Raw genomic sequence first — 14,690 nt, 5'->3', positions numbered from 1 at the left:
TTCCTACCACTACTAGACAAAGAATTAAGCAGATCATGACATAAAATGACAAGCTCTGGTTCAGCACAGCACACAAACCAAGAGAATAAAACGCTGGCTGCAGTTTTGAAATAACACCGAAATTAACCCAGGTTTAAATGTTGTCGCAAGCCTGAGAGCAGCACTGATTAACTTAGACATTGATTTAGATATTGGAACAAAAACAAACCAAAAATGTGAAAGGACAAAATGTGAATTCAGAATGGAAAAGGAAACACCATTCACATGAGAAAATTAATTAGCATAGAAATATTATTACTTGATAGACATTCTCTTTTCTTTCCAAAAATCTTTGATTCAGAAACATGCTAACAGAAATACAAGGTCTGACAGCTTGAGATTCTGCAGTCATTGATGAAATACATTAGCAGTTTTATGCATCTTAGTTTGAGGCCATCTAGGATGTAAATATAAAACGGATTAAACTAAAAACAGATGTAATTTAAATTATTCTCATTAATCCAGTGTGTTTAGTAGCTATCAGACATGGAATTATCCCATTTATTTTAAGGCATTTTTGCATATTAGTCTAAATCTTCAAGGTCAGAAAACCTTAAGTGCGTACTAAGGAAATGTGATTATTGGCTTTTTAGCTTTTAGTTGTTTTGAATGGAATTTTGACATTTTTCATAGACTTTCTTTGGGTTTATAGTGTATTTTAAAACTATAATTAACAACACAAAGACACAGTTTGTTTTCAAGTCAAACTTGCAAAAGATATACCAAAACATTAAGGAAGTCTATAAGATATTAAATGTGTCTTGTGTTTGAGAAAAAAAGTATCAATACTATTAACTCTGTTTAGGAGACTTATTAAACCAGCTTGATATATTTAATAGAAAATGTTCCCCACAAATTAGGTCATTTGGCCATAGTTAAAAATTTTAGGGGGGAAAAAAGGCTTAAAAAAGGCATCCCATAAACATCATAGCGCTTGCACAATAAATATCCCAGGTTATTGTTTTGCAATAACAGACAGAAAAAAAAGCTAAGGTTTTTTTGCTCTAGTCAAGAATAGGAAAATATTCAGAAAAATGGAATGCCTATGTTCTTCAGAAGTATATTGAGAACAGAAAATGATTTCCTATATGGAATAAGGTCACAGAATATTTATCAAAAGATTTCTGAGTAATGAAGTTAATAACTTAGAGAAGTAATTATTTATAATTAACAAAGTAATAATATTTCACTCATTAAACAGAAAAGGAAGTCAGAACTATGAGACCCATTACTGCAGTCATTAAGAGTCATAAAGCAGCAAAAATAATGTAGTATGGAGTCCTTGTACATCTTTGTGAACTCCCTTAGGAAGTTGTACAACCTTGGAAGAGATACTAAATTAATAGTTGCTGTCCTGTATAAAGTTTTCTCTAAAAGAACACTAGAAAATGCAAGCTTTCTTCATCAATTTAAGAGTTTGATTTTGGTTGTGCTCTTTGCAAAAGAATTATGACACACAGACAGCTCTTTAAGTTAGATTGATTTAAACAGATTAGGTACATTGATATTAGACTGTTCTTTTAGGCTAAAGACAGCAGCAGAATTTCCTGAAGGAGAGATATAAATAAGCCTGAAATCAAAAGAGAGATCCTATAGCAAGCAATTATTTCTTTAATTACAATAGGCTTTAGATAGTCACTGCCTTTTAAACTCACCAATACAAGACAAGGATGTTTTTTCAAATCTTGCTCACTTGCAAAAATCATCTCTTGGTTCTTATGCAAGATGAGAGAAAGATTGAACAATTGACTTTGTAGTTTTCCAACAAAAAGACCAAAGCTGACTCTAATGCTTTCAATATTCCAAGTTTAAAATATCGGCTGAAATATGTTTTATTCTTTGCATTCTTCCCCTATTTGAATTAGCTTTTCCAACATAGAGAAATGTGGAGGGGGAGGGAAAGGAGCTAATAACTTTTATTATAATTATAGAGGCACAATCACCTTTATTATACCTCTATGGTTAAAATAAAAGTGACCCAAACTACATTTAAGCTCAGGTTGCATAGAATGAATGCTCACCCCTCAAATTTCAGCTGCAAATATTTGTTACAGGGACTGATAGGTCAGAGATGAACTTAGTCCCTAACTGGACAAGGGATTTTGCTGTCCTCCTGACCAAGGATTACTGGGAAACACCATGTATCCAGATATTGGGCACAATTTATGCATAATTATATACATGCAGTCTTCAGTACCACTGTAGTCTGCCATCTGAACCTCACTTCAACACCTACAAGCCCTGCAGCTACCTGAGTAAATGTGAGGGGGGATGCTAATTTTGCATCAGGAACTTTGAGTTAGACTCATCTTGGCACAATTAAAAGCCTCATCATGATGATACTTTTACAATTGTTTTTCAGACTCTAACTTCTTTTTAAGTCTATTACTACTGATGGTTCCAGTCTAGCTTATTTACAATAAACAAAGAGCATGGAAGGAACACCAATATAAAAGCCTAGGCACACAAAGTTAGAACTGAAAGTGACATAAACCTTTCCCTGCAGCACTGAGCACTGCAGAAGTAGATGCCTGTAGATCCTGATCTGTAGCATTCTGATTTAGGCTAATCTATTCCTTCCTGCTCTGTCCCACCTGAACCCACAGTATTTGCTTGACTGTACCTGCAGCCAAGCATTTGTCAAATTTATATTATAGCCTAATGAAAAAAAAATAACAAGGAATGTGAAAAAATAAAATAAGGTAGCAGTATGCTAAGCAGCAAGGTAACTATTGGAACAGAAGTAGTAGACTTTTCATTTCTGTATGCCTTCATACTAGGACCATATGCTTCTCTAGAGTCTGCACTTTACTTGAAGTATTGGGCTCAATTCTAAAATAAATGAGTTAAAAGTAACAGGAAATGACACAAACAAGGTCAAGATAAATAATCTAAAGATCTTTCAGTATGTGCATAAGGGAAGCCTTTATAAAGTCACTTCTTTCTGTGCCCTGCAAACTGTAATAGTTCAATCAAGAAACAGTTATTTGCATATAGATATTTATGAGTGCAGTAACTGTACAGACGCTTTGAACATGAATAACTTAGAGACAGCAGAGGCTCTGTGTTGGCTTTACATTTCATGCAGGCACTACAAATGTATTTAAACATGCACCCATATGCTATTTCTGTTAAGAACTTAAGGAACTGTATCACGGACAGGCCCACGTTTTGATGTTTCTGCAGCAACACCACTTCACCAATCAATGTTCAGTCCCACACCATGAAAAGTCAAAGCACAAAAGCAAAGTAGGCATGGACACATTCTTTCACCTAGATGTGCCGAAAGTTTCAAGTAATGCAGAACAATTCTCCTACCATCTTTCCTACAGAATTTTTGCATAGTCAAGAAATACTAGGAAGAAGGGGAAGGATGATGGGAAAGAAGGTTACACAGATTTTTGTCCAGTCCTGCAAGTCTACCTACTCAGACTTGAGAAGCAATAAAACAAGAGTTAGTATCTCCCGATTCACAGCAGGAGAAACCAAAAGTATCTACATGAAATAGCTGGAAGCACAAAAAAAGTTGTTTTAGCACTGCTAGATGCCACTGCAGCTTACTTTATCATCCATAGAGCAAACTCACAATTTCTGCTTCTTTATGACTATAAGGGAACATCAGACAGAGACAAACTCTACTCTGCGCAGACAAAAAGAAAAAAGTTGGCCAAGCCACTTAATGATGGGAAGTAACACAAGTTTACTCCTTACAAAGGTAGTTTATGGGGCTTTTTGTTTGTTTCAGCCTTATGTACTACTTTAGAGTCTGGAGCAGGAGTTAAACAGAGAATACTTACCACACTTAAACTGACTAAAACATTCGCCTTTGGCACAGGATGGCTATACAACGATTTCAACAAATCATTCGAGTCATTTTCCTATAGGGAATGTAATTAAAGGTAGTTAATTATTGTATTAAGAAAAAAAAAGACCATTTGCTACACATTAAACTATATATTGACAAAGATATGTATGTTTAATGAGAAAGACAACTGTAATTTACAGCGAAGTATTTAAATATTAAGCATAAAATTCAACCCGATTTTCTGTCTCAGAAAACGATTGTATCTGCAAGTCAATCTTTTACATATTTCCCCATATACTCCTTAAATGAATCTCATCATTTGCAACTGAAAATAGTGTTAACACATCTAGCTGATTTGTGCCTCTTGGACATCACCTTCCTAAAGCTGTTATCTACGATATTTATCTGTTCAAAGTTTTACTAAATATGCAGCTACATAGACATTGTACCCTTTAAAAATTATTTATCAGAGCACATGAAACAGTTAGTAAGGTTTACTAAAAAGTACATGCAGCTACCAGATTTAACTAGGATCCCCCATCTTAGTTTAGGATTTTCATTCAGTTTTGGGTTTTTGTCCATGGAGGTTCAATTCTTTTTGTTGTCAGAGTAAAAACAAAAACACCAGTGACAAGCCAGGACCAGTGTTTAAACATGTTGTCTGAGTTTGCAGGAAGCTTCCACCTCTCCCTGTACGAATGATAACACTACTGGATCTCTTACTAGTAAACAAGACTTTGGGTCTGGCTCTTGCTCATACAACAGTACCTGGGCCAGAAGGGCGCAATGTCCTCTAACAGGCTCCTCACAGATAACGGCACTGGGCAATGCAACAAAATACTTCCATACGCTGCTAAAAATTTCTGACCCATCAAAACAGTTTTCTCAGCATACAGGACAACAAACTTACAAGCCAGCAGTTTAATTTAGTTGCAATGCCAGAACCAGTGGTGAAGAAACAAAGGAGAAGACAATCCCTATCCCTTCTGTCAAATACAACCTTAATAACAATTTTTACTGTTACAGTGAAACCGGGACCAAAACCAAAGTCTCATTATACCATTTATAACACTTAAATATGTTCTACACTTTAAACACAGCTAACCCCAAACTTTCCTACTGCATTTTCTTTTTAAATAAAATACCATCCTTTTCTATAGTCCATTAACTACAATGTACAATAATTGCTTAATCTACAGTTCATGTATTCCCGAAATATCAACTTTTCCAGTCTGCAGCATATGGCTGACTATTGATGCTTTTTTTTTAATTACAACCTAGTACACTAATACAGTTAAAGTGGAAAGGTATAGCTTTAATGTTCTCAGTAAAGGCAGATGCCAGTATTTCCTTTCCTGCATAATCCTGGAATGCATTTAATTGCTCATGAATATGCAAACAAAACTATCATGATTCTTCACCAAATGCTGCCAAGTAATTTTGTCTTGCTAGTTGATGATTGCTGGAGATGACAGAATTACGAGAGGTAGTTGTTAGTTAATATGAAGGGTGAAACAGTACATCATATTGTAACTGATAATCAGATAGTTCCAAAGATCTACAGTTTACAATCAGTATGTCATACAGATCTCCAGTGATGTGACACTTTGCTCACACTGACACTTTGTACAGGTATATTCTCAGCAGTTTTTTACGATTAATGTGGGATTCGAGGGACAGTAGCAGCTGTGTGTCCAGATTCTTTGAATTTCAGTATGAGGAATGTAAAAACGTTTAACTTTCAAACAGCTTAGAACCACTTCACAGCACTTCAAATGGTGACTATTATTTCCAGATAATTACTTTACAGAAAGAAACACAGTATCTAAAATTACCTGTTCTTTAGCCAAGTAATCTGCCAGGGTATTTAGGAGCTTGTAGTATACCTCAAACCATGGCAGGTAACTAAAACAGGAGGGAAAAAAAGCAGTTTAGTAAAATATCAATGTATTTTTCCCAGTGCTTATAAAATACTACTACAGTTAATTGACTTGCACATTTTTATAATATTTATACACATAAATAAAACACATAAAGCTTTTCCTTACAATTCTAGTAATACATCACTGCTAGAAAGCAGCAAAGCTATCTTTCTTTATTCTGGACACCTACTTGAAGTTCCATTAGGCATAGATTAGCTCATAACGGTTTCAATTCTCATTATATTAAAGGCACAAAAAAAATAACTTTAAACATTACAAAATCACATTACCATTATTTTTGTTACAGTGTTCAGGAATGTTATTTGCAATTTTGAAATTCTATATCCTGTTGTACCTGGTGACATGCCAGAACTACTGCTTCCCTGGAAAATGAAAACCAATTTTACCTGGGCAGACCAGGTACCCCGTATTTGATGAGTAGTGCAATGCTATGCAATAGTAGAGATGTCACAAGATATGTAAGAATATTGGTCTCTCTATAAGGCCATTTCCACAGACAGACCAAAAATAAGAGAGCATTCATCCAATACTGTAAACACAGCGTGCATCAAGACATGAATACTTAGCAAGCTTTCAACACAAGCCTGCAGCCCATATGCGTGCAAGACTCTCAATGAGTTAAAAAGAATAGAAGACAAATGAGACAGAACTGAAGAGCATGAGAAAAGAAACTCAAACACAGTGGCATCAGTTCCATTTTTTGTCATCTATTTACAGAAGGTTCCTATAAAAGTGATATCATCAGTGACAACATGCTACAGAACTTTCTACAATTTCTATTTAAGCCTAACATGCATATAGTAAGTCAGGTAAGGTAAACAGTACCAGTATAAATTACTCCTTATTTACAAGTTATACACCTTCTCATATCTTTCAGAATTTCATCACAAAGAACACCACTGAAATGGTAATAGTATGGTTAATATTAGTTGTTTCTGTGGGGGCTGGGAAGGAGAAAAAGCCTGAAATGTTTTTACCACATTTCATATCCAGTGTAACAATACTACACACTTTCTTATTCAGTGCAGTGTAAATCCATGGACACACTTCCCATGCACCTCTTAAAAGCTTTCGTGTGTGCTGTGGACAGACCTTAAAATTTCAGATTTCTTTTTTTCAGGAAACATGCTATCTGCAACTGAAATAGCTAGTATGCAGAACCTAAGCACTTTTCCTGACAGGCAAAGGAAACCTCTTAGGGGAAACCCTGGCTGGTAGAGAAACCAAGCCTAATTTTGTGCAGTGAGTCCAGTGAAGAGTTACATTTTCTTTGTCACACTTCTCAGTACGCAGCTAGAAAGGCTTTAGAAAGAAATCACAGGTTTGTTCAGCTAAGAAAGAGAACCAACAGAAATCTGAATACCATCATAGTTATGCATTCTCCAGCAATCTTACTATGCTATCCTTATAAATGCTTAACTGATGGTTCTTAAAAAAAAAAACAAAACAAAACCACCAAAGAACCATCATTAATTTACTCTTGCAAAGCCAAAGAGTCACAGAGGCAATGATTTCTTTTAGAGTCACTGCATTAATGTCTTTCTCACACTTTACCATACACTGTGCTGGCTATTCATCAAAATCACATCAATCTCTTAATGCTCACAGACATTTTTAAAGCTTGGTATTGTGGACAGTAGTTAAGGTGTGACATTATTGCATTTACTTTTCCATACATTCTTAGATAACCATAAAATTTACTTCACTGCACCTGTGAAAGGCCACTCACTGCTTCCAGGCATGAATGCTGCACGCCCCTGTAAGAGATCCATCATAACAGCACCTAAAATATCTAACCTTTGAGTTTCCTTCCATCTAGGACTCCTGTTCTATCACCTTCTAAAATAATGTTAGCCTGGTTATAAATGCTGCTGAAACGCTGCAGAGATGGGCAAACAAAACTGTTCACCACAGCACGCAGAGTTACCTGCAAATGCCAGAGCTACTGAATGCTTACCAGCCCAGAACTACAGCAGGGACTGGTGGAGTGTTCCAGCGATTCTATCCAAGTCAAAGGACCGGATAGGTATGTATTACAGTATTATAACACTGGACACACAAACGAGTTAAGATTACGTGCAAGCTTTCCAGCCTTTTGCTATCACCTCTGCCTAGTAGTGTACGACACCCCCAGCATTTTGCTGTAGAATATTCTAAAATCTTATCTGATCATTCATTTTTCATAAAGAACACTAATGAAAAGCATTCTATAAAAATAAATGCTCCTACTTCAATAAAATATTAATAATATTTCTTTCTTGTATCTATGATCTCAACACTCCTCTTAGCATGAAAAGAAAAACTGAATGCATTTTTTAAGTCTATGCATAAAAAGGTCAAATTCATTATTTGAAATTAATGACCCCTAGCAGAAAGCCAAGGGAGTGGGGTTTTTGCAGTACTGCAAGGCATGCTGACCAGAGTATTCATACATGAATTTATTTCCTTAGCAAAATCAAGTTTTTGATACGCTTCCACGTCTTCACGTAACAAAACCACAAAGAAAAACATTGTAAAACCAGACTACTTGAACAAAGTTTAAAAATGCCAGTTTCCTTTCTGACCTGGAAGACTGGAAAAGGAATTGCTTTAAGCCTTATAATCACAGACACAAGGTTAATAGAATTTCAACATGCCTCTTAAACCTGAAAAGAAGGGAAATCAAAACAAGCACTCCATTACATTATATGGCATGAAACCAAAGGCCACCAAGACCTGTCCTCTGTTTCTTTTCCCCATAATCTTCAGTTCTTCAAAAGCACAGTTTAAATGCAAAAGGTTTTGTTGATATTTTTAATATGACTGTTCTACTGCAACAAAGTATTACAAAAATCTAATGGAAAGCAAAAAGGTGCCCATTACATTTTTCTTTTATGTATCTAATTGCTATTAGTTCAGTACAATAGGGAATTGTTACATTTGTTGTCTTCATAAACAAAGAGTCCGTATGTATGCGTGCATATACGATGCATCTCTGCATTCAAAGTAAATATAAACACAGGTTGCTTGTTCATAATAAAGACAGCTATCTGACGGTACATTAGATTCTCAATTCAAAGAGGAGGTATAAGCTCTTTTTATTTTGTAGCATCCTCAAGGCTGTCAAGCAACATCTTTTTCCACTTATATCACAGGCTAATTTTGCAGGCACAGGTGTTAATTATTTTATTAGTTTCTTCAGACTACCCTAGTAAATAGATTTATTCATAAATGAACTTTTCCATGATACCAGCTTTACATCCTTATCCATACACTGTATTAGGTAAACACCGTATATAGAATCATATTATCACTGAGGTGTGAAAAAGACCTTTAAGATCATTAAGACCCAATTATTAACCTAGCATTGCCAAGCTCACCACTAAACCATGCCTCTAAGTGCCACATATCCATGTCTATTAAACATCTTCAGGGAATAGTGACTCCACCACGTCCCTGGGCAGCCTGTCCCAGTGCTTGACAACTCTTACAGTAATGAAATTTTTTCCTAATATCCAACCTAAACCTTCCCTGGTGCAGCATGAGGCCATTTCCTCTTCTATCATTTGGCACTTGGGAGGAGAGATCAACACTCACCTCACTACAACTTCTTTCAGGTACTTGTAGCGAGTGATAAGGTCTCCCCTGAGCCTCCTTTTCTCCAGGCTAAACACTACCAGTTTTCTCAACCACCCCTCATAAGACTTGTCCTCTAGACCCTTCACCACCTTTGTTGTACTTCTCTGGACTCACTCCACCACCTCCGTGTCTTTCTTGCAGTGAGGGGCCCAAAACTGAACACAGTGCAGCCTCACCAGTGCCAAGTACATGAGGAAAATCATTCTCCTAGTCCTGCTGGCCACACAATTTCTGATACCAGCCAGGATGCTGTTGGCCTTTCCCAGCACACTACCAGCTCATACTCAGCCAGCTGTTGACCAGCACCCCCAGGGCCTTTTCCATCGGGAACCTTTCCAGCCACTCTTCACCAGGCCCATAGCATTCCACGGGGTTGCTGCGACCAAAGCGTAGGACCCAGCAATGAGCCTTGCTGTCTTATATGGCACTTGTTTAACTAAAAACGAAAAGAATTTTCTAGGTCGTCCTTCCAGCAAATCTTTCAAATTTATTTCAACTTTGCTTAGCGTATTTTATGTACACATTAAGTGGTGCAGGTACCGAGAAGTCATCCAGCACACAAATCTCTTAGGCTGGGTCACACCTTTTTCCAAGTCAGTACAGAAATGTGCTGTCTGCAAAAAATACTCTTGGAGAAGCTGAATTTAACAGTTGAGACCTGTAATATATTACTCATAATTCAAAACTGTTACCCTAATATGTACCTTAAAAGCAGATAAAATCAAAATTAAAGTCCATTACTAGAGAGACCTTACCATTATCCTTGTATTCATAGTCATTTATGAGCAGTGCATTTTGTAAATAATTAGCTGTCTTACAAAAATATCAAAAGGTTATCAATGAAGCCCCTTCACAGCAGATAAAACAGGAAAAGCAAGGCTTTAATTTTCAGTTTTAATGTATTTAGAAGCCCAAACTTCAAATAAAAATAATTTAGGTTCCTAAACTATGAAACCATTATTGGTTTCTTATGTTTTTTTTAATTGCGCACATTGTCTTTGCATTCCTTATGTGGCAGTAAATAACTGTTTGAGAAACATACAAGACAAACATACAACCTCCAACAACATCCAGCAATTTCTCTAAAGTTGCCACAAAACATTTCTCCCATAATAAAGAGAAGCATCAAAAGATACACAATATTGTTTTAATAAATATGTATTTCTGGGTTAAGAATACAGTGGTCTTTGTTTAAAAGCACAGCCACTGCCTATCACAAAAGCAAGAGCCCAAGATATTTCATGGTTAATTAAAAACGTACTTAGCATTTTCTTTTAATCCAAATGAGCCACAAGGCAGGAGCTCAGACTTTTATTCAAAGTCATGCGTAACCCTTGTTGCCATAAGTAGACTTCCACCTCACTGGTGCTTCTACTATAGCTCTGATAAAACTTTTACATTCATAAGTCAAAGGTTAAATAAAGGAGAGGAAATGTTTTCTGTCAAACAGTCAGGTAACCACTAACAGTCCTGAACTACCAGCAGGAACCTAACTTCTAGTAATCAAATAAAACTAAGGAAACTGCCTTTCCGTAGCTAAATGTCTAATGTCTAGGGGCTACTTTTCTGTCTGGAAAATTGACACAAAACGTGTAAAATTGAAACATTCTGCTTCTAAGGGATTTGCCTAAAGGAAGAGTGAGAAACCTTCAAGCATGGTCTGAACCGAAGAACTACAAAGGCTTACTACATAAACCTGTCTTCCTTATTAGAGCATTTCATTTGGAAACGTAGGTGACAATTTTACAGGCATAAAATTAATGAAATCTAAGACTGAGCATTTTAATGATGCATATTGCGACTCTGGATACATAGGGTCAACTTCAGAGTCCTTCAACAGTGTCAAGATTTTTAACAACATAAATTTCAGTTAAATTATTTGCACTTTGTACTAAAAAAAAATGTTCAGGTAATTAAAAACCTATTTCATGTAAGCCCAGAAAGTATTATTCCTACTGAAACAGCAGAGATATTTAGAAATAATACCCAGAAGAATTAAATCTCCTATTATTCAAAAGCAAGCACTGAAGTTTCTACTGTGCCACTTCAAATCTCACTGGCAAAATTATAACTTAAAATATAAAAAGTAAAACTAGAAGAAAAGATCCAATATAGTGTACGAACACAACAAAGGTCTATTACAACATTCCTATTGTGGTACGCCTCATTCTTGCGGGCCTGCATTAGCTCAGCAGTTTGTGGAGAGGGAGGAGGTGACACAGCAGGATTCACACCAAGAGCTTCACAAAGCAACCGTGAAGTTTAAAGAAAAAAGAACAAAACAAAACTTGCAAAGGAATCACACAAAACTTCTGAAGAATAATCCAAGATTTATTTTCTCATCTTATTATGGTTTTGCTCTTACTGGCACTTTGAATTCGGCGGCTGCAGTCAAGCTCTGCATGATCATTCTAGACTGTACTGTATCACAGTTAAGTTCTCCAGACAAAAATGCCTGAGATAGCTACCTTGGGAGATTTTTATATCACTGTATAAACATACATTGAACTTGAACAAAACATTATGATCTGGCAGAAAGTTCTGTTTACAGAATTCATGTACATGTGTATAGAAAAAGTGGAAAAAAACTAACAACATAAAACTTACAAAAGAATTTTATATGTACATTTTCTGTTTGAAACTATCCAGTTCAAAGCAGGATCATGTGGCTGCAAATTCAGAGATGATTAATTAGTGTTTCAGATGAAGAATGAATTATAGAGGGAAGTCCCATAAACCACAAGACTAATCTTACAAGCAGCTTTAGTTTGTTGGTGTAAAACCTGAGGACAAGCAGCCTTTTCTTCAGGTTTTGGTTAAGAATCCCATTCAGCAGCTCAAATCTTATCTCTTTAGCAGCCTTGGCACATAGGTTAACACGTGCCCTGGCACCATCCGGAAAAGACGTTCACAAGAAATAAGTTGTGTCCTGTTCCCCAGTCAACAACCTATACAAATTTCTACAGTATTTCCTTCTCACCTTGGCCTGTTCCTGCTCTTCTTTTCAGAGATTCTTACTTATGACAATTTCAATTATGACAGAGATACTTATTTATGACAATTTCAATTAGTTAATTTTCTGTAATTGATTTTAAAAAAGACTACCGTCTTTGTTAAAGGCCCAGTCAGCAATCTTCATGTTTGAGGCGATACACACATATGTCCATATGTAGAAGTGTTATTTGATATGGTATTTATGCATGCCTGCATTTGTGTGTTTACATAAAAGTCTATAAGTATTGTATAATATATCTGTGACAAAAAACTAGTTTGAATTGCTCATACATGAGAATCATTCTGTGTACATACAGTGATACAAATTTATGCTATTTTCATACGTGGGAGAAAGTGAGTATGAAAATCCATACACTATAAAGACGACATTAATTTCTTAAGCTTTCTCTGATTTTGGTTAATTGTAAAAGGGAGAGCTAGATAAAATGCCAACAGAAATCTGCTAATGAGTCTTCTTTCACTTGGTCACTTCTAATGAATCTCGGATTCAATGCAGAAACCAGACTGGATACTAGAACATATCAGATGGAAATACCCAACAATTTGGAGAGAAACAGCCTACCGAGTTAGAAGCACAATGCTATGAAGCTGGTGCTCATATTCAGCTATGCATTGTAAATTTGACATTGTCACAATAAAAGAAATAAAGGCAACAGTTCAGCAAAAATTATAGCTTGCCACTTTTCATTTTCCTAGTTATTTCTACCAAGTAACAGATCACTGCCTAATCTTTAGCTTATGTATGTCTGTGGGGAAATGCTAAAAGAAATACTCAAGTTTACACCAGCTGAGAATTTGCATCCTTTGCTTTGCAGCACTATATGCAGTATTTAAATGTGCATACTTGACTATGAGTAACCGATTAAACATTTGTTATTATAGCATTAGAAGTCAGCCAGCCAATGTTATGCATACAAGTAAAAAATATTGTTTCTGGCTTGGTGGGGGAGTAAAAGGTTAACTCAGAGAAGAGAGCTAAAAGCATATACACACATTCTTACTCTGGGCCTTAACAAGATATATCAACAGAAGGTATCACAAAGAGGTTAAGTATTATAACACTGCAAAATCCTAGGAATTACTCTTTCTGAAGTATTAAAGAATTATTTTCAAGTCAATTTCCAGATTAAAATATTTTCCTTTTGCTCTTTTTAATTTTTTGCTACATTTATAGCAAATGCTTACTTTTACATTACTTGCCAAAAAACATCCAGTGCACTGGTCCTCAACATTAGTTTGGAATCTTTAAAAGCTCACAAACATCTTTATGTGATATTTCCAGTAATTTTGAGCACTACCCTACAAGTTTCTATATTGTTTGGGTTTCTTTTCCCCCTCTGTGTGTTCTTTTACTGATATCAAAACATCAGCTTTTTTACAAATTGATGTTGGGTTTGTCTCCCTAACTCATGTGATCTATCCTAATGACACCTTACATGACTGCCTGACTTCCATGGTGTCCAAATACCTGATAATCTGCTTTTCTTCAAAACTTTCTATACTACTTTCTAAATTTCTTGAAGTTGCCCCTCTGCTGGCAAAGTGTTTGACTCTTTGGCAGCACACAGTTCTTCTTTCACTTTGTGTTTGGGGATTCTCGCGATAAAGGCAATTAGACTGCAGCCGTCTTGTTTGCATGTGCTGCTGAGCTGGATGTTCCCATCTCCTCCAGGAGGTTACTAGGCTCTTAACTGAAGTTGCAAATTTGCCTTTAAATTAGTTCAATTAGAAGATGTTTATCTCAGCTAAACAATTTTTTTTTCATTACCAAAACTAGTATCTTATGGGAGAAGAAAGAAAACACAGATGGAGAAACAAGTTATTTGTTTTGCTGAAGTCAATTTCTCCAACATCAGTATCTCTTCTGCAACAAAGTGGCATGCTTTTAAACTGAGAGTTATCTGGCTCTAGCATTTCCTATATTAGATATAGTCTGGCCAAAGAATACTGAAGAGACACCTAAAAATCATATTTCCAAGGACAGGAATACAGAATAGTGCACTCTATTTTTAAATTGACTGGATACTTTACAAAGATCTCATTAGAAGGTAAAAGTATCCACATAACACTCCAAACCTCTGAGAGCTGCAGTATATTGTTCTCTGCTTTTAAGCAGAGATTTCACATTATTCAATAGAATATTTAGCCTCACACAAGAATTACCATCACATGGTCCTTGGGACCACTTTTCATGTGAAATCAACGGTAACACTCTTATAGAAAAATGATACCTGATAGAGAAGTGAAACACATTAGCAGAGAATTCTTTT

At 35.9% G+C, this 14,690-nt stretch overlaps 1 protein-coding gene across 3 annotated transcripts in view; it reads right to left on the bottom strand.

Moving 5' to 3' along the window:
- The window catches only part of DENND1B (DENN domain containing 1B), a 155,338-nt gene that overhangs the window by 70,667 nt on the left and 69,981 nt on the right, over nt 1–14,690 (bottom strand). For 2 of the 3 annotated variants that reach the window (XM_057428951.1, XM_057428953.1), the window contains 3 exons: nt 5,680–5,749; nt 3,837–3,917; nt 1,695–1,754 (listed from right to left, as the gene is read on the bottom strand). In XM_057428951.1, the coding sequence (XP_057284934.1) occupies nt 1,695–1,754; nt 3,837–3,917; nt 5,680–5,749 (211 nt within the window). The remainder of the gene's footprint in view (nt 1–1,694; nt 1,755–3,836; nt 3,918–5,679; nt 5,750–14,690) is intronic. The other variant, XM_057428952.1, reaches the window with a different exon arrangement.

This window comes from Pezoporus wallicus, unplaced genomic scaffold, assembly GCF_028554395.1.
Source record: "Pezoporus wallicus isolate ANWC-B61680 ecotype Strahan unplaced genomic scaffold, APGP_CSIRO_Pwel_v1 contig_593, whole genome shotgun sequence".
Taxonomy (NCBI): Eukaryota; Metazoa; Chordata; class Aves; order Psittaciformes; family Psittacidae; genus Pezoporus; species Pezoporus wallicus.
Note: the sequence above shows the minus strand (reverse complement) of the source record. Positions and strands in the feature narration are given on the sequence as shown.